Below are 20954 nucleotides of genomic sequence, written 5' to 3'. Positions count from 1 at the left end.
GACTGAAGTCCTTCGCAGTCTCACTGGGAAATAGTTCAGGTCAGAACAAGAGACAACATAAAAATGTTGTGATTTGAGGATTACAATAATATTGTAATATATATGTTGTAATATTTAATATATTGCAGGACATGGACCCTTGAGGAGTTTGAGATCACATCAACAGGGATTTGAATTCTGGCTGGGTTTCTTGGAGTTGGGAAGTTTTTACATTGTGTTTGGACTGGAAATTATGAGTCAGATCTGGCAACCATTGATGAGAGTGACCTGGACAGCAGCCCACCAAAACAGGTTGGAAATAGATTATTTTATTAAAACGACCTTTAGTTGTGAAAATAGTATGATGGAAAAACGTTATATGTTTTTTTTTTTTTTTTTTTTTTTTAGTAATTCTGTCATGAAAAGTCAGTAATTACTTCTACTAGAAGCAGAGGTGACGTCCTGTGGCTCCTGTGAGGAAACATTTGCTGTGAAACAGGTTGTTACGATTACTTTAAACCAAAGACAGCTGACATTTTGAACTTTACAATGTCTTTAGTGTTTAATGCGATTAATATAGTTAGCATGAACAATATAAGATTACCTTACTTCTTGGATTTTCAAAAGTAGCTGTTTTTTGTTTTCTGAGGTTTTCTTTTGTATACATATATTTTTGTTCTGAAATATGTAGGTGTGGCAAACAAGCAAAACAATATGGAATCTTGAAGAATTAATTTTTTTTAACACAGTGTGCTAGAGTTAACTTATTCAACTTATTTGACTTGAGCTGAGTAGAAACTGAGCCTAACAGTTGACTTGTCCACTCTTATGCAATTTAATTCAGAAGGAATTCAAAGTCACTGGGACACTGTTTCTTATTTTGCAACATTAGCAGAACAAGTTTCTCTGCGTCAAAAGGCAAAGAAATAAAATGCAGATGTAGGCAACTTTGTCAACAGCCCTGGTAAAGCTGTGCAAAAAGTCTAAAAAATGAATTTAGCTTTTTGCAATTGTATAATTGTTGCTGCAAATGTTTGAAAAATGGTCACCAAGATGTCATAATGTACTCTGAGCATAATTCCAATTCATCTCAAATTAAATTAGGTTGACAGATTGGTGGGATAATTATCCCAAATCTATGAACCAAGCAACAGAGAAATTCTTCATCAAACACAATATCAACCTCCTTTTAAAAGCCTACCCAGAGACACTGGCATGGTGAAGAATGAAATGTGAATTATGTGTGATGCTTTCTCAGTACAGCTCTGGTGGTGCTGGAGGTCATGCTTCCTTTAGTCCGCCAAAGCAGCTCTGATCATCCAGGGTACAGAGAGCAACACCTGGGGTTCCCACAGCATCTTTCGGCTTTGCTTTTTATTACAGCAGCATCTCTGTACCCATACAACTACTGCTGCTGTATTTATAAAGCGCAATAATAACAACAGTAGCTGTGACAAAGTACTCTATAGATAAAAATCAATGAACATTTAAAACGTGATGGAGGCATTGAGATTGGAACCAGATGAGTTTAAATCTGAACAGTTTCACATCTTCTACAGATTTCGTAAAACTCACTGCTTTAAAAAAAAAAAAAAAGGTTGGTGATTCTATTACCCATGTAAGAGCATATCTGGTCATATTTTATAGGTTCTTAGTCATCCAGGACAGTTTGTTATGATTTTGTAGAAGAACGCTGGATTTCTGAATTAGAAGATTCTCCACCACTCATCTGAAAATTTGCTTTAATTCTGAGGAAGGATTTAGTGACTTCTTGGTTCTTAAAGTTGTTGTTAGGACAACTAATACAATCACTGACCTATCCATCCATCTGATCTCTTTAACACCATGATGCATGCTGGTTCATTTGTCCCATCATCTCCATGTACCATGCTGCCTTTTTAATTCTTCCTACCTAAGTACATAAACCACTGCACATAGGCTTACTTTGCTATTAAGTGCTTTTGTGAATTATAAAGATGCCTCAAATCTCACCTTTGAATCATCTATTATTTATTTCCATTTATTAATGTTCTGATCCATGTGTGGGACCTTTATGAAACATGACAGATTATGGCTCCTGATCAGCTTTCTGCTCCCTCTGGTAGATATTTTCACTGGAGTCAAAACTCCATTCCTTTACAGTGGACAATGAGTAGAGTATAGAAACTAACTTGAAATCCTTGATTTTCAAGCAGGTATGTATTGATTTAAGGTTGTGGCAGAACCAAAAGAGTTGGGTCCCAAAAGACGAAACCTACAAATGAACATAATAGTCATTGTTGTCACTTCTGAATTACGTACTGACAGTAACGTGAAGTATTTCAGTGACATACTACAAGGTGTAAATGGTTTAAGGAAGAAGCGTCAAGGCTGCGTTCCAGGTGTTTATCCAAGTCGATCTCCTCGGTTTTATGAGACGGTTTCAGTTCATGTTTAGTAAGAGGGGAGTTCTCTCCACTGATAACGCCTCCTGAGTTATCTGCGTTTCCTGTCCAAACTAAACTTCACAAACTGTAGAGTACTCACTGCTAAATATAGAGTTGAGTGTACCACAGGCACAGGATATGCAGAGTAATGAAGAATGTGTATCCTCTAACACAGCTGCATTTTCAGTATCACCATACTGACCAGTAAAAGTCAGAGCATTATTTAATTTGTCTTTCCACCTCTCACTATATCCCACAACAATTTATGATCTCTAAATTTCTCCAAGTACATCAAAGACTCCTACCAAACCAGGCTGGTTAAAATAACTCATATTAACAGATTAAATAATTCTCAGAAAAAGCAGCAAAACCCTTTGATACAACTCAATTTATCACATAACTACATTTCAGTCCCTTGGCTAAACAATTGCTTCCTTAAGGTGTGGTCTCTGATTCTACCCAAGCGCTAACGTTTAGCTAATACATATGTAACACACCAGCTCCACCGTATCTTTGGAACCAATCTGTGAACGTCCTGAAATGGCCAAGCCAGACTCCAGACATGAATCTGACTGGATATCTCTGGAGAGAGGTGAACATGGCTGACAGATGTCTCCTTCCAACCCGATGGAGAAGAACGCAGCAAACCAACGATGAGCTGAAACAAGCTCATGACCTCAATGACCCACTGAGCTGATGTGATCACTTCAAACTATAAATCACAATTTACAAAACAAGTAGAGGGAGCATATGGCCATGCTGAAAATAAAATCTGAACAGTTGGACTTGTCCACCCAACCGCTTCCTGATACTAAAGAAATGGAAAGAATCTGAAGAAATATGCTTTTACCTGCTGCCTCAAAACTGCTTTCAGTTAAAATGTTTGCATTTCTCCTGACAGGAGGAGCTGGCAATCAGGAATCATTATCTTTCTGCGGAGAAGAACTTATTGTCCTTCTGTACGCCACTGCATGTTTTAACCTCGTCGCTTCGGTGGCATGAATTACAGAGCAGGGTGGACTCATCACATACACTTTGACCTCTACGACCTTGTAGTGATGGTCATGAAAATGATCACTTAAGACTGGGATCTGTCTTTATGTTTTGTCACTGGATGACATTTGTTGCCCAGCCGCTGTCCCAAGTTGCTGATGGTGACTTTTACAAAGAGTGACACAAATATCACCCTTCAGTCTTCATAAAGCTTGAAGGAAAAACAGAATGCATTACAAAACAGAACACATCGGAATGGTTCTGACTGGACAAGGAGGGACTGCAGCAACAGTCCTGTTCTAAAATGCATTTCCCCTTCAGAAAAATCTGTTCTTAGTTTTGATTTATTTATTTACATTTTAGCATCTCGAGCCAGCAACTCTGAAGTCTTCAGTTTGTGTTTATGAAAACACAGACTCTAATCTAGGTTTTACATTTTAGCTCAGTATATTCATCTGAACAACTTGACATTAACCAAGAAATCATTACTGTTTAAACTTTACCTTTAATAACATAAAGGTACCTAATTTTTAAAGTGCAATCAGTAATATCAATCAATCAATCTTTATTTCAGACACAAAAGAGGTCCATAGTAAAAAAAAAAAAAAAATAAAAAAAAAAATTATAACAAATTTATATCAGTAATGATTTCTTGGTTAATGTCAAGTTGTCATAAAGACATTTTGAATAATGTCAACTTTGTACTAAAAGTGTCATAATTTACCGAATGATGCTTTATGACAACAGTCATAAATATTCATGAAGGCTTATTCATGTTCATGACAGGTGTTATGTCATGTTTATGAAAGTGTCATGTCAGTCTTATTCACCCCCTTCAAATAAAGTGTTACCGAATTCCTCAGTATACTGGTGTTCACACCATTTATACTAAAGTGGACCCCAGCCTCTCACATACACCTAAACTGGCATAATCATCTAAACTATATTAGAAATAAAAATAAAGGTCTTGTTGTAGGTCTGTGTGATGCTAAAGAGAGAGGAATGGAATACCTTGAAAGTACTGTTGATGTCCCCTAGGACTGTTCTCTGTCTTTCTGTCCCAAGTGAAGAAAATAGATGCTGAGCCTGTCAGTCCAGCTGAAACAGTAGAAAAGTGCAATAATGATTCTGACCTCCAACACAGTCATAAACTCTCAGTGTAGACTGTAGGTCTCATTAACCAAATATTTTCCATCTTTGAATGAATGCGACCTGGTCCTACAGACACAGGTCACATTTGAAAAGATCAGATAGTTATTGGACTTATTAACACATATCCAAGTGATAGTGGAGTCGCATTTGTAAAAATCCTATCTGTGTTGTTCAGACAGTCATGAAAAGATCAGATACAGACAAAAGGGGAAAACAAATATCAGATTTGGGTCACTTCAGGCTGCAGTGTGAATGTAACCTTTGACTGTTATTTTGAGATATTACAGTTCACACTCCTGGCCAGTTGGTGGCGAATGAACCTGTTAATTAGTCACACATTGCAGAGGTAACCTGTTCAGTCAAGAAAACATTCCCATCAGAGCACTGAGCCTGATCAGTCTCTGTTGTAGACTGATTCTAACTTCCTGTTATCTGGGTTTCCATCTCCATGATTAAAGTCATTCACTTTGCTTCTGAATGCTAAACACATTAGCATTCATGAGGTCACAATTACTGAAGTGTGGATTTTAGTTAGAAATAATAGCATTCAATCATTTTATAATCCTGGGTCAAAAGGGCTTAAACTTGAGAGAACGTTTTCTCTGTTTGCCTCTTTACTGTCACACTGCCCACGCTTCCTGTATAGACGGTGTAGAAGGAAAAGTGACAGTGCTCATCCCTTTCTTTTGTTTTGCCAGAAAGCAGCAGCACATTCAACATATTTCTGTCTGCTCTCAAAAAGTATGGAAAAAGTTAAAAGGACTTTTCTGTTTACAGTAACAGGAAGACAGACTCTGCTGTTCCATATGACACATCATCATCACCATATGGATTTATGGCAATTCTATTTTATAGGGTTGTGTTTCCAAAGACTGTTCTTCTGTCAGAAACTCGTGGTTTAAAACCATCAATCTTCTAGACAGAGATTGTAACACAATATATGGAGCTAATAAAGAAAACATTTAACCCCTAAGTTAATAAAGGACAGCATTAAAGATATTATCCAACATATTATGTTCCTCTAAACAGAAATGTTTTAGCTGTATTTTCAGCTGTCCATTATCCTTGGCTGATCTTGTTTGAATTGGAAGGCAAACATATATACTAGATATATTTTAGATTTAGTGTGGTTCATTTCACTGTGTTATGGTAAGCCAATTCAGGAGAGTTCCCACTCTCACTGCGCCTGAGCAGGAACCACATTAACTGAAGATTTTTCTGTCTTTGGCTGTTTTTTTCCTTCCTTTTTAAATGGTGATAGAAACATCTGAACGTCATCTGTCATTTAGACAGATTACAGTTCACACAGCTGACCACTAGGTGCTTGCATTTACAAATTTATACATAGAGAGCACCATGTAGCTAAGTAAATCAATCAAGCATCAGAGTATTATTTCAGACCTGAACACTGAGCACAGTCCATCTCGCTATCCAGGAGTGGGATTTCCTCCCACTGAGGGAAGGACTTGGGGAATCAGGACGCCTCTCATTTAGAAAGTCTTGCAGAACTCTGATTGCTTCCCTGGGAGAAATGATTCCAAAACTTTGGCTGAAGTGGTACTATTAATTCCAGTCCCTAGTGTGGCAGCAGAGCGTAGACTCAGCCTCCAGATCATGATTGAAACAGTCATAAGAAAAGCCCAAAACCTCACAACGGTGACCTCTTCAGCAAGCCCCAATTCAGGAGAAAGCTCCTGAATTGGGGCAACCTCTTGTCGTCAGGTTATAAGAGGTTGACTTTCTTGTTGACAGACGACAAAACAGCCAACCTCTGTCCCTGATTTTGTCTCGTGCTCATCCCAAGCTCTTAATGTTTTTCTGTCTTCCAATCAGTGGATTGTGTTGTGTGATGTCATTAGCTCCACCCTAACCACACCGGACCATTGTCCTATGGACCTACAGCCGAACGGGTCCAGGAATGGCTGAGCTGGTGCCATAACAGCTCAGTATGGTGCCATACTGACCAGTATTGCTCAGTGGAAACAAGGCTTCTGTGAGGTTTTAACTCAGTGTTTTGTAACAAATAGTTTTATTATTGTAGTAAGACTGGTATTGATTTAGGACTTCTGCTTTAGGATATATGTTGGAGCAAATTTTTAGTTTTAACTATAGCATTTTAATGTCTTCTTCCACACTGTTTTACATCAGTAGATCTCAGTAACAGGTGACTGAAATCTACAGATGCAGCAAGAACAATCACGTGAGTTGCTTTGACCCTGCAGTCGACATTGGTTTGCTGTTGAAAAAAGTTATTTTCCCACGCAGAATCAAGAATGTCAATTATAATCAGAGATATGTAAATGTTAGCCACACTGTAAGCTCTGTAGCGTTTCCTACCTTCCTCTGTAACAGAGCTGGAAGACAGTGGCATGCTCCCGTCAACCGAGAGGCACTTCAAGTTAATGGCTTCAAATTCCCTTTGGCACCACTGTTTTTAGTAACACAGTGTGTGCAGCTGTAACACTGTCAGCGTCAGTCACTTCAGTCCACTCTGGAAAATGCCATCATGTATTCCAAGGACTGCCACAGTTTAACTCTGAGTGATGGTCGGCAGTTTTTAAACAGTTTTTAAAATTTTTACATCTAAACTCACTGAAATGAAAATAGATAGGCAGAAATCTACAGTAGGTGTGTTGCAGCACCAGTCACGGTTCCCCTGGGTGCTTCCAGGAGGGCAAAAGGCCCCAGGGCTGACCCAGCCACTGTTGGAGGGATTGGATCTCACAGCTGGGCTGGAGGGACCAGCAGTCCCTCTGGAGGTCCAACAGACAAAGACTTGGGCTCTCATCCAATATCTCAAACATTAAAATCAACAGTAGTTTGATAAAAGATGGAGGGATTATTTTCATCATACCCTATAATATCTTGGATTTATGCAACATTTTATCAGACAGGCTTTTTTAAAAATCAGTTAACGTCTGGATTTTCTAAATCCTTAACAAGAAAGATCCTAAAGTCAAATTTATGCTCCTTTTTCCTCCATTCCACAGATATAACACATTTGACACAGAATTGGAGAAGTAACGATCAGGGCAATTATTCATTTAATTTAGAAAAATAGTCAGTTTAGTGTTCTTGGACAGATCCATGAATCTCCTTGGTACATAGACATTTTTTCTCATATCTTTTCACTGAATCTTCCCTTTAGAATATTATAAACCAGCCCCTTGTTTATGCTACGGTTCATCCTGAGGGTGAACCGTAGCTATCGAAAAACCATTGGTTTCTGGAGGTGTGGACTCTGTTGAAGTTTTATAATTTACTTAAACACTTAAGTTTGGCCTTGACATGTAATTTAGCAGTTCAATGCTATGAAGCTTGGCAGAAATGGTCTCCACTGTAAACAACCATCCTCCACTGTGAACAGAGAAGTGCTGATCTGAACAAGGCGGCTGTTAATGCTGATTTAACATTTGGAAACCCGGCCAACACAGAATGAACAGCTTCCTTCACTTCCTTCCCTGCCATTGTTGAAACTACAGGCAGACTACTATTCTAAAACAGAGCAGAAAATCAACATCATTGTTCAGAACTTCTCCTTCTGTTCACTGATTGGCCCGGTAGAAATTCTACCAGAGGGAATCCAAGTAAATGGGAGAAAGCGCTGACTGTCTATAAAGTGAGATTTGAATGGAGCAGAATTGCGCAGGAAAGCGTACTGGCGTAATCCTGGTGGGAACCCTGTAAACTGACACGCTATTGAAACATCTCTGGGTCACATGACCACTAGATGACAGAAAGAGGTGGATCTGAAGCAGCTGTGGGTCAAAGCTGTTATTCTTTCTATCTGGTGTTATGACTTGTTCTAATTAATATCAAGTTGAGATGACTCATAAAATGATTTTTGTAGATTACTGAATGTTGTGCTACAATAGTGAATGGTCTGCACCATGTGGGTTTTATACATTGAACAGAGACAGTGTCTCAGAGGGAGAGCAGCTGGACGAGCAGCTTGATGACGGTCTGGAGGTCTCTGCTGTAAACAGACCACCCTTTGCCTTTTTTTCCTGATTGTCTATTGTTTGACATAAGTATTGCTCCTCTGCCAGCAGATAACTACAACAGGAGCTCAGTGTTCAGGTTTTCACAACCTGCAACATTTCTGCCATATGGAGCCGACAGAGGGAGGGGATTTTATATCAAGTATAAAGGCTGTCTATATTTTCAGCTTAATGAATAAACCTTAAAGACAAAAACAATTCTTCCTCCTTTTTAAAAATTATGGTGGCCTTTTTTTCTCCTTTTCTCTTTCATGCTAAATTACATGCAGATTATGAAATGTATTACTGTCAGTAAGTATTCTAATTTAAACAGTGATAGTTACCTCCATGAAGGAGGTTGATTCTCACTACTGCTTCTCCTGTCTGGAACCTGTTAAAGTTTCATGTAGAAAACATCACTGTTTTCAGTGGTTGTAGGGGTGTGCCCTGTCCTCTTCCGTCTGCTGCAGCTGTCATGAACCAACACAGTCAGTTGTTCTATGGTGAAAACTGCAGGTGAATTCCTGAAGGTGGTCAGCTCACCGTTTGCAGGTTGGAAGTGTGAAGGCCACCTCTGCTCTTCGCTGAATGTAAATTAATATCTGCTTACTTTGTTGAGATTTACTGCAAGATTATGAGTCACTTTGCGGACAGTATGTCTCTCAGATTACCACAGGGTGGCTGTGTAACAGCTGTGGGAACCTACTATTAGTATGTTTGTTTTAGCAATTTTTATGCATTTTATGCATTAAAAACAACCAATGTTTTTAATGCATAAAACATTGATAAGTTTTAGGCATATTAATGTTGAGTGAGAACAAATAAAACCTGACATACCAGTTACATGTTTGCTATTGTTCTTGTCTTTGTCCAATTACCTGCATCCTGTCAACAGTTTCTGGAAGATGAAAACTGGGCAGCTTTTTGTATGTCAAAAGAGAAAATGGTCAGAGATAAGTTCAACACATTTAAACTGATCCAAGTGTAGACTGCATGGATCTTGTCTTTGTGCCTATGTGAGACCCTTCTACAGAAGACTCTTTTGACACGGTCTTATACAAATAAAGGAGCATTTATTTCAAACAAGGCCATCACAGATCTGTGTTCCCATCCTGAAAGCCAAATTCTCCAAATAGGATTACAAACAGTGCACATTCAGCTTCCCCTATTTGGCTTGTTTACCTCTAAACATACAACTGCAGCTATGTATAGCACAGCTTTATCTGCAGGCAAACACTTTTCACGCAGCAGCTTGTGGCTTCAACTATCTTTATGCATTCATATCTTGTCTTTTTTGATCATTCAGCTCAAAACTCTGTCTTAGAAATACCCCTGAGGCCTTAAGCTATAATATGTTATCAGACACTATATTAGTAATTTAATACGCTGTATATAACAGAAATACAATTCATCCTATCATATTTGGAAATAAGGCTGGTGTTCCTCTTGCACTATGTATCCAATCATATGCATACAGAATTATTATCCCCCTGATGACATCAAACAAAACTCTTAAACCATTGTAGAATATATCATGCTACAATGGTTTTCCCTCATCAAAAACAGACCTTGACTGTTGCCTTGATTCTGTCATGCATGTTTTAAGGAATTTAATACTTCTGACCTGCTCCACTGCAGCATCATTGATGAGGAGGGGGGCAGTGGGTGACTTGGCTGACATGATGGGAGTGAGTGCAACAGGGCGGTAGTCGTTAAGTAATGACATTATGGCCACTGGTATGATGATGGCCATCTTGAACCTAGCTTAGCAAGGTGCCAAATATGTCCATTAGGACGCGAGTCAGCTGATTAGCACAGTTCTTGAGAACCAGTCCCAGTATGTTATGAGGACCTGCTGCTTTATGCATGTTGAGGCTTCTCACGGTCCTCTGAACATTAGCTGTCACAAGTCTGAGTATCTGTTCACCTGGTTGAGGAGTGGATTTCCTTACTGGAGTGTTGTTGAGGGCTACAAACACCACATGGGCCTGGTGTTCGCCAAATCATGGAACAATTGCTGGATTTTCTGACCATAGGCACGTTTTACTACCCTGATGACTTCTCTATCGCCACATTTCAATGCAGCGTTCTGTTCCCTCTGCATCTCACTGTCTTCACATTGGCCTGATTAAAGTCCTTGCCAACAGTGGAAACACCCTCTGGATGTGTAGTTTGGAAGTCACTGCTGGAACTGTAGACTCACTCAGAGCCTCTTTAGTGTTGGCATTAGGACAGATGGAAACAGTAGTGATGATGATGATGATGATGATAAATTCCCTGAGCATAAAAATGGATCTGCATTTCATGGTCAAAAACTCGATATCTGGAGAGCAATGAGATGAGACCACCTTGGCATTATTGCACCTGCTGTTATGTAGATGCAAACACCACCACCTCAGGTTTTACCGCTTAGTGCTGCCCCTATCCAAACGGAATGCTGTCAGCCTGACAATTATAAGGGTTACCAGAAATAGAGGAGTTTAATCATGTCTCAGTCAGAATTATGACACAGCAGTTACTTATCTCACAGTTTAATGTCAAATCCAGCGTTAAGTTACCTATTTTGTTCTCTAGCAAACAAGCTCAATGGAAGTAACATTCTCAAAGGGTTACACTTTAGCTCACGGCTGCTGCTTACGCTTCCTGTTGTAGAGTCGCCGTCTCCTCCTGACTGCTGGGGGCTTTCACTGATTCAACGGCCACTGGGTCTTACTGGCATAACAGTCTGAGGTTGTTCAGAGTTTCCAGAATTTCAGTGTCCACTCACAGTAATATGCAGGTTATGCACACTTTTAAGATAAACTTAGCATCTTATCCTGCCTCTATTATACTGGAGGTTTTCTTTTGTATGAGCCAGAATAAATGTCTTTTTATGTCTTAAATGTCCAATGTTTTCAGGAACCAGTGTACCACCATGTTTGTGTTAATAGCTATGCATAGCCAAAACAAAGCAATTGTGGCTTAACAGCTGTCTCATTATTTCATCCAACCATGTTTCTGTTACAAATATATAAAGAATATGCTCAGTAATTAAGTCATTAATAAAAAGTTATTTTCCGGGCAAAAATCTCAAGTTCAGTAAAACTAATTTAAGTGACTTAGTGATCATATTTTATATATAGGAAGGTTCTCTTGAACAGGAATCAATATAAGTTTCATTTTAGACTATTACTATTAAGTACAATTAATTAAGACTAAAACAGTTTATATAAACTAATATCCAAAGAAGCCAAAACTACCCAAAGGCAGACAAGGTGAGACACTGAGAAAAGTTGCTCCTGCTCTGCATTCAATCAGGACCAGTAAAAGGAATAACAATGGATAACATGTCTCAACTGACTGTCTGTTCATGTCATTCCAGATCCCAACACAACATGATGAGACCAGTTTATCCACCAGTATCTGTAGCGAGTAGAGTGTGAGGTCCAGCAGCCACTATGCCATGTGTGTAAAGGACCAGTGGTGGTGTTGCGGCCCCAGGCGGGATGCTGCTGGAAGCCGGTCAGTATGACTCTGCTGGACTTGTGGCTGTCACGCTCCATCCCCATGTGCCTGCTCCTCCAGAGCCTTGTCCTCATGGCCCTGTGCTTCCCCTCGGCCAGCATGTGTCCAAAGGGCTGCAGCTGTCTACGCGACCCCCACCTCCACGGTCTCAACGTCACCTGCAGTCAGTCCCGCCTCAAAGAGATTCCCCCCAACCTCCCAGTCGATACTGTCCTCCTGAGGCTGGACCACAATCAAATAGGTGCTGTGCCCGACCAAGCCTTCCGTGGACTCCGGCTTTTGAGGGAGCTGAACCTCTCTTATAATGCAGTGGAAACTTTAGGGGAAGGTTCCTTTAGTGGCATCGAGGGGACATTACAGGTGCTGGACCTTTCCCACAACCGCATCACTAGCGTTCACAGGGATGCTTTTGCCCGACTGAAGGCCCGCATCATTGTAGATGACAATCCCTGGCACTGCGACTGCGCCCTCCAGCAGGCCATTGGAGGAATGGCTCACAACCACGAGGCCGCAGCCAGAGTCCTCTGCAGGAGCTCCGAACTTCTTGATCAGGAGGGTCGACCTTTCCTGGCAGTTGACACTGACCTGTGTAACCTGGCAAAAAGGACCACAGACTATGCCATGCTGGTCACCATGTTTGGTTGGTTTGCAATGGTTATATCATATGTGGTGTATTATGTTCGTCAGAACCAGGAGGACGCCCGGCGCCACCTGGAGTACCTCAAGTCTCTCCCCAGTAAGCCCAAGAAACCTGATGATGCTGATGACATCAGCACTGTTGTCTGACAGCAGCATCATGATGGCTCTTCATCACAGACTCAATGAAATGTTTACACATCAGGACCCACATTTATAGTGTTTACTACTTCAAACTTCAGTCTCTGTGAGCATCAGAAGAGTCTGTACTTTGGAATTTTTCTCGTATGTCTTTACCAGGCTGAGTTTATGTTCAAAGTGAAATCAGGCAAGAAATGAAACAACACCCACAATACAACATTTTGAAAAATGTAATCTCAGGTTGAAATATTACCACAGTAATGGCTTTTTAGGTAATGATTTGGGATATTTATATATATATATATATATATATATATATATATATATATATATATATATATATATAGTTTTAAGACAAGGTATGACATACACCTTTAATCAAAGCCCCTATTTTTCAGTGTCAAACAGCTGAAAAGTGTCGTCTCTGAAACCATGGAATGGAAGCAGAGAACGTTCAGTTTATATTGTGTCTAATTTACAACAAATGGAAGAAAATATTTATTATCTCTCTCCCAGCCTTTGACTAAGCAGGCCTGACTCTTAAATAGACACGTTTTATTGCCATGCTTTTTTGAAAATAACAACTTAGGGTAATAACATAGAATACTAAATTCTAATAAAGCTAATTCCTGCCAGAAGTAAAAGGTGTTTTATATCAAAAATATGTATATTGGAATTTATGCAGTTCTGAGTGTTGCAGCTCTGTTTTTCATTGTTAGGTTCATGTTGATTGGATGGAGGATGAAGCTCTTATGCTAAGCAATTACAGTGCTTTGAGTTTTTGCCCCTTTACAGATTTCTTTAGTGTTTACAGTTTTTCTAGCATGAATGTCCAGTCTAAGGTCATCTCTGTTAAATCTAGTCATCTACTAGGTATGTCCTCGGAACTCTCCTATGGGTTAAGATTGGGAAGCCATTTTTGCCTATTCTTTTGTTTTTCTTGCTAAATCATGAGCCTTAGCTGAAATGGTGAGCCTGGCAGCGTTCAAATGATTTTCTGTTACTGACCTCTTGAGGTAACTTTTGGTTGGCCAGCTACTTCTGGGAAGTTTCTTCACTGATGTATCTCTTCTTTATTTGTGGATAACAGTTCTCACTGTAGTTTTCTGAAGTCCTGGAGCCTTAAAATGGCTTTGTAACCTTTTCCAGATTGATGTCAATGACTGTGTTTGTCACCTGTTCTTGAATTTCTTTAAATCAGGGCAATCAGGGCAATGTCTTACTTTTGGAGATCTTTTAGCCTACTTCATGTTGTCAGACAGGTTTGTATTGAAGTGAATTCTTTAACTGTTATCAAAAGCCTTTTGATTGAATAGTTAAGTGTGACTAGAAAGCCAAACCATAAGAAATCTGTCAGGAGGCAAATCCAGTTTACAACACTGTTCAACTGATGTAGCACCCCAGTGGTATTAGTGTTTACTTTGTCTTTAATACATCTAGCCCCAGTTGAACCAGTAAACCCATTGTAATTTATTAATATTCCTAATTATTTTTACAAAAGTAGAACCATTCAGACTTCTTGGTGGGTTATTGAATTTTCGGTAACACTTTATTTGAAGGGGGTTGAACAAGGCTGTCATGACACTGTCATAAACATGACATAACACCTGTCATAAACATGACATAACAGTTGACATTATTCAAAATGTCTTTGTTATGACAACTTGACATTAACCAGGAAATCATTACTGTTTAAACTTTACCTTTAATAACATAAAGTTACCTAATTTTTAAAGTGCAATCAGTAAAACTTTTATAACAAATTTATATCAGTAATGATTTCTTAGTTAATGTCAAGTTGTCATAACAAAGACATTTTGAATAATGTCAACTTTGTATTAAAAGTGTCATAATTTACCGAATGACGCTTTATGACAACAGTCATAAATATTCATGAAGGCTTATTCATGTTCATGACAGGTGTTATGTCATGTTTATGACAGTGTCATAACAGTCTTATACACCCCCCTTCAAATAAAGTGTTACCGAATTTTCTCATTGGAATGCAACAACGTTTTGGTTTGCTAACTTTATCACAGACATGATCTGTCCAACTTGTCACCTGTCAGTCTAGTCCATATCTAAGACTGCAACAGTCTTCTTTTAGAAATATATGTAGTGATACAATATGAAATAAGAGAAAAAATTGTCTTTGTGATAGTTTTAGTGGCGTGCTGCCAAATACAAGTCTTTGGTGGGATAGTGAAATGTTACTGCACTATTAATGTTTCTTTTGTATTAACTAAGTTGTCCATCTGGAGAGAAATCACATTAACTAAAATCAGCCAATGAATTAGGATTAAAACATACCAATGTTCTGCAATCATTTATTTAGTTAATATTTTTATATGCAGTCCATATAAAAACATTAAATGACAAAACAGTTTAAGCACAATGCCTGAAGGACTGAACTGAGTGGACATGCAGACCAGTGATTGGTACATAAAGGATTTCTTAGCAAAGCACCAGAGGTCTAAGTAAAGGACATGTACATCTAGGTAGAGGATCACATCAATTTATGATGTGTTATCACATCAATCAGGTCAAACGCATAATAATACTTTAAGACTAAATGTAAGGAAGTAAGTATAATTTTATTTATATAGTATATTTCATGTGTTGCCCTGCGACAGACTGGCGACCTGTCCAGGGTGACCCCGCCTCTCGCCCGGAACGTTAGCTGGAGATAGGCACCAGCAACCCTCCCGACCCCACTGAGGGACAAGGGTGTATAGAAAATGGATGGATGGATGGATGGATGGATGGATGGATGGATGGATGGATGGATGGATGGATGGATGGATGGATGGATGGATGGATGGATGGATGGATGGATGGATGGATGGATGGATGGATGGATGGATGGATGGATGGATGGATGGATGGATAGTATATTTCACAGATAAAATCACAAAGTGATGTCATCTTAGTCAAAAGTCCTTGTCTGGTTTTAACAACATGTTGATGACCCTAAACTCTAGAAACAATGCTGACTCTAAGGCAAAACCAAAAAATCCAGAGAAGTGTGCAAGCTCCATGTAACACCAGTTTGTTTGGTCACCTTCAAACTGATGCTGTAAAAATGCTCCAGGATCTGACTGGTGACACAAACTTTATAGAACAAACCAGAGCTATGTCCAAACTAATATATGTGAATCAATCTGGAGGAATTTCAAACAGAATGATGAAGAATCCCAATTTATTTTAAAGCACAGCCACTTTTATAGACATTCAGACAGCACACATACTGCATTATATTTGGCATTCCGCTATATATGACTCTAAGTTTAAACATAGTATTTTTCATATATACATTCTTTCCATAGTTGGTATCCCATTGCCTGTGGCTTCACCTGTCTTTAAGAAGGTTCAGGCACTCATGCCTGACCTTTTTGGGTAACTCTTAGCCAATAACTCTAGAAATTTGTCCAAGCCCATTCTGAGGCTGAAGATCTGATGTATTATCAGACACAATGTTGTTTTCAGAGAACAGTAGTTATTCATCCAGTGATTCACAGGAAAAGCTAAATCTTCACGATTTTTCAGCTTACACAGCAAATGATTGAGTTTGGAATGTCTGGCAGTGCTGTTTCTGGTGCAGCCTAATGTTCCTTCTTCCTCGTGTTCCCTAAAGGAAGAACAAATATGATAAATATTTCTCCATGTTTTCCTGTGGAGTAGAATGTGCAGTGTTCACATCTTCTCTCAATTTGCTGTAAAAAGTTCACCTTATCTGCTGTGACATAGCACAACGTGATGCAAAGCTAAAATGCGGCTGCAGACTGGCTTCTTCTAACCCCCTTCAAGCTCTGTCAGGCCGCCCTGGTCAAACCTCTGGTGCTGGTGCCAGTTTAGATCTGTGAACTGGTGTGCATGTTTACCAAATAATGTCAGAATCAGGCCATTAGTTCCGGTTGTGTAGCTTCCTGCTTAGAGGTTTCTTCAGTCAGTGAGAGTACCAAAAGCTAATAATTCATCATACATAGAACATGGAAACCACAATGGTTTACACTACTGTAACAGTTGTAACATCTGAGATGTATTTGCTTTGTGTAGGATTACATATGTAGCAATTTATGATGAGTTTGTTGTCAATAGATCTTGTTGAGAATTATTTAGTATATTTTTATTGTCACACCAAAAACTATGTAGTCTTCAGTAAATCTTAGACCCTTCCAAATCCCAGCTGAACTGTGTGATTTGCCCACACATACACAAACACATGTACGCACGCACACACAAAAGAGGTGTCTCTGTGTACCCATGGACTCACTTCCCAAAGGATAGAGTAAGGTTTGTGCCAGCTCCATTTTACCTTCTGGGTATCTAACCTGTTGATAAAGACACATAGACATTAATATATTATTAAAATCCATTTTTATTTGTTTTTATGTGTCTTAACGCTTAAAGTAGTTATTTTCTGAAGCTGTGAAGACATGGTCTGATAAGATGTTTTTGATCAAAACTGAATAATAGATCAAATGTCATCAAATTCTAAATGAAATTGGCTTTCTGTCGAATGGCACCTTCAAATCAACAGGAAATGCTCTTTCACACATAGCAAGTAGCCAAGTGAAAACCATCTTGGAGCTTTAAATTGTTCCTGGGGGGTTTATAAAAAAAAAAAAAAAAAATAAAAAAAAATAACTAATACTGACCTTCACACCTATTTCCTGCTGTTATTGGTGTGAATGCCACTATGGATGTCTTCCTGCACACTGTCCAGAAATGTGAACTTTCATCCACCAATGAAAGCAGTAGTCCTTTTAGTCCCGTCTTACACTGACTGGTTGTTTTACCCTCTCAGCCTTTAGTTTGTTTGATTATAAGACGACAACTTTCATGAACAACTTCCTCCTGTAAACTGCCCGTGTGTAGGACCACTTATTTTAGCTTTCTACACATGTTGCCAGATGTGTTGGTCAGTTCTGACTGTTCAGCATGAAACTAACATACAAGAATCATTTTGTTTGATCAGTGACAAAGCATGGACACATGGAGTTAACCCATGTTGGTCCCATTAAACAGGTTCCAGTACTGAACCCAATTTTACTAAGCTATTCCAGCACACACATTGCAGTTAATATGGGGTTAGGGTTAATGACAAAGACAAATGTGAAGACCTGAAAACCTTTCTCCTAGATGCTGTGACTGCATTAAATGGTCTAAATGTGTTCATGCCATTCGGTTATCTAGAGTCATTGAAAACAGTTTTTTAGATGGCATCTAAAAATGATTTAGAGAGATCAGTAATTTTCCAAAAAACAGTAAGACTTTAAAAAATGGGGGAACAGAAACTTCCATTTATAATTACTGCACACGTTAAAGCTGTCCATAAAGAGGACACTGAGACAGAGACACCAGCAGCTACAAACTGACAGCTTAGCTTTAAGACCAAATGTATAGCTTTCTGATTGTGGTCTCAATGGAATGACTAAACAACACAAATAAATTCTTCAAGCTATTTTGGTTTTTCACGAGTCACCAGTGTATCTCACTATGATGTGTGCTTATGTAAATGAAGCTGGAACTGTTGCTAGCAAAGGAGCCGTGGTTGGGATCAAACCCAAACCTTTTCAGGAATTCAATGTCAACAGTTTGAAGAACCTCAGTAGGCTCACTGATGACGAAATGAACATTGCACAAACTTTGTGGTCAAACAGTTGTAGAGTGGAAGGAGGCACAAGTTCACTTCACTAAATGTCAGCCAACGGGCCCTACATGGAGCCAACTGAGACTGCAAGACATCTCAATGGCTTGAATATGTTCTGTTTTGACCTGGAAGTCAGTGGGTTGGTGCCACTGCTGAATTGCATCGTCATGCCAATACTGGATATCTTTAGGAATCTTTCTGTGGATCCTTGTGTCAAATCAAAACAGTCCTTTATTTTAAAGAATTGTACAACAGAATTAACAACAAAAACATGAACCACATTTAAACAGGAAATAGCGTCTCCATGTGAACAGTTATACACCATATTTGCATTTTATTTACATGGAGAGCAAAAGCAAAATTTACTGATTTTGCTCAGGAAGTTGGTGGAAGAAGGGCAAGTGCAATTTTACCACCGCGGCATGTTGCTGTCAACTGCCAAACAAAGATTTTATTAGAAATAAGAAATCAAATGACTGCAACAAGTGTTTTCAACGACAGCTGAACAGTTTACCTTATGACTGAGCACTTTAAAAAATGTAAAAATCATTAGATGGTTTCTGTTTTCTTTAAGTTGTAAAGTTTATGTTTGTTCAGAAACATAAACTTATGAACAAAGCTGTTGTCTCTCAGAGTGAATTTTTAAACATTGGTCCTGAGCCGAAGTAAGCACAAGACTAAATGTTGGTTTCAGTGGACTCTTCCTGTTGGTGTTTTGTGGTTCTTCGGGTCCTTGGGCGTCTCTGCTGTTTTGCTAACTGTAAATGTTTGCCATTTTCTTTTTGCTTCTTCTCACTTGCTCCGAATGTAAATGATGAACTTTGCAGACCTGAACATGGACACCCCAATCATGACTAATCATTGCAAGTAAGCCTATTCGAAGTCATGGTGCCGCTGTATGCATCATTTCACTTTAAAAACACAGAGTGCAGCAATGTTCCAAACTGTGTCTGAGGAGAAAATCGATTGTGTCTAATGGCTTCCTGCTCTTCACAGACACATAGACGACCAAATGAAAGAGGAAAGAAACAGGGATCCGTAAATGCCCAGGAAATTAGACTTTCATGTGATAAAGATCATTTTCCAATGATCCAACCCAAAGAAATGTATCTGATAACTGGTCACTTTTCAGGTTCTGGATTCAAAACAGAAAATACAAGAACTGAACAGAGTGGATGGTGTGAACCCAGTGGTAGATAGTCTGTTCAGCTATGGTGGTGAATTGAGTTCAGTGAAACACAATGAGATGTCCAAATATAGATATTAAAAATGATCAAATGTAAATATGTTGGTGTTTTGTGGAATACTTGAATCCCTTTAATTAGTTGTTCTTGAATGTGCCGTACCCATAGCCTTGTCATGTCGGGACAACCTTTTCACGACTGGATCAGAACGATGTGTAAAATGTAAAATGCATGTGCAGTGTAATAAAACACGGTAGCCAAGGAGCAAAGAGTATTTTCTAAGTGCCTGAATACCTCCCACATCTGCTTTTTGTTTTCAAACTCATGTCTCTTTCTTCCACCTCTGGTTTTTGTCCTAAAACCTCCTTATTTAGGATTCTCCCAGTACAGTGGATTGTTTTGGAGGTTCTACAACAACAGAATGAACTATGTTGATGTAAAGATCTGTTTAGAATCATATTGTAAATTACCAGAGCTCTTTGTGCCCAGACAGAGCAGATGTTAGCACCAGCTATCATGGCTGTGTTGTAAAGGCATGTCATACCTAGAGTGAAATAAAGGAGAAATGCATTGATCTTTGGTCTTCTGTCTTTCTCAGCTGATTAAAAATTCATCCATGTTTGAGGAGTAAATGGGGCACAAAATTTCAACGTCCCAACTAAGTATTAGTCAGTTACAGGTTTCAAAGATGCTGCAATATAAAAAAGTCACGGTTTCAATCTCACAAAAATTTTCTGTCATACCCTTCTTGTGGTATAAGTGTTTTTTTAATTCTTAGAAAGAGTGTGGATATGAAATCACCCCAGTTGTTTACAATGGCAGCATCACAAGTCATGACCTTTCCCCCATGTTCCAACAAGAATATCTAAAGAGGTTCTTGGAAACATGTTGCAGGGATGTATAACTTTATTATTTATAAGTTGACAAAGCTGTACATCTGCCAGCATCGCCTACAAGGTTTCTCTTGAAGCTGGAAACCAAAAAGAGAACTTAAAATTTCCAATCCTGAAAATTCATGAAAACTCATTGATTCATGAAGTGACAAGTTGGGAGACCATTTTCAAAACTTTCGAGAGATTTCTCGAACAGCAATAAGCTGTGCAGTTCTTGCAGCAAACAGGAGCTTTTATGCATCTAACACTGGAGAAGGTCTCCTAACTCCTAGGCCCCCTCAGTGACTAGAAACAGAGAACACACCATTTTTGAATCCTGGTATGGAACACATTGTTAACCTACTGAAAGCTAAGGTTAACAAGAAGATGATGCCTTAAGAAAACGAATGAAAAAGCTGCTGATGAATGATCTG

At 39.0% G+C, this 20954-nt stretch overlaps 1 protein-coding gene across 1 annotated transcript; it reads left to right on the top strand.

The window, feature by feature from the left end:
• The first annotated feature begins 12022 nt into the window (after positions 1 to 12022).
• On the top strand, positions 12023 to 12820 carry lrrc3b (leucine rich repeat containing 3B). Its single transcript, XM_088009900.1, has one exon. It carries the CDS (start codon positions 12038 to 12040, stop codon positions 12818 to 12820), a length of 783 nt encoding a protein of 260 aa, XP_087866026.1. The 5' UTR covers positions 12023 to 12037.
• The last annotated feature ends 8134 nt before the right edge of the window (positions 12821 to 20954 follow it).

This window comes from Poecilia mexicana, unplaced genomic scaffold (assembly GCF_051168715.1).
Source record: "Poecilia mexicana isolate PSO_F unplaced genomic scaffold, ASM5116871v1 scaffold_11, whole genome shotgun sequence".
Lineage (NCBI taxonomy): Eukaryota > Metazoa > Chordata > Actinopteri > Cyprinodontiformes > Poeciliidae > Poecilia > Poecilia mexicana.
This window is presented reverse-complemented; position numbering and strand designations above follow the sequence as displayed.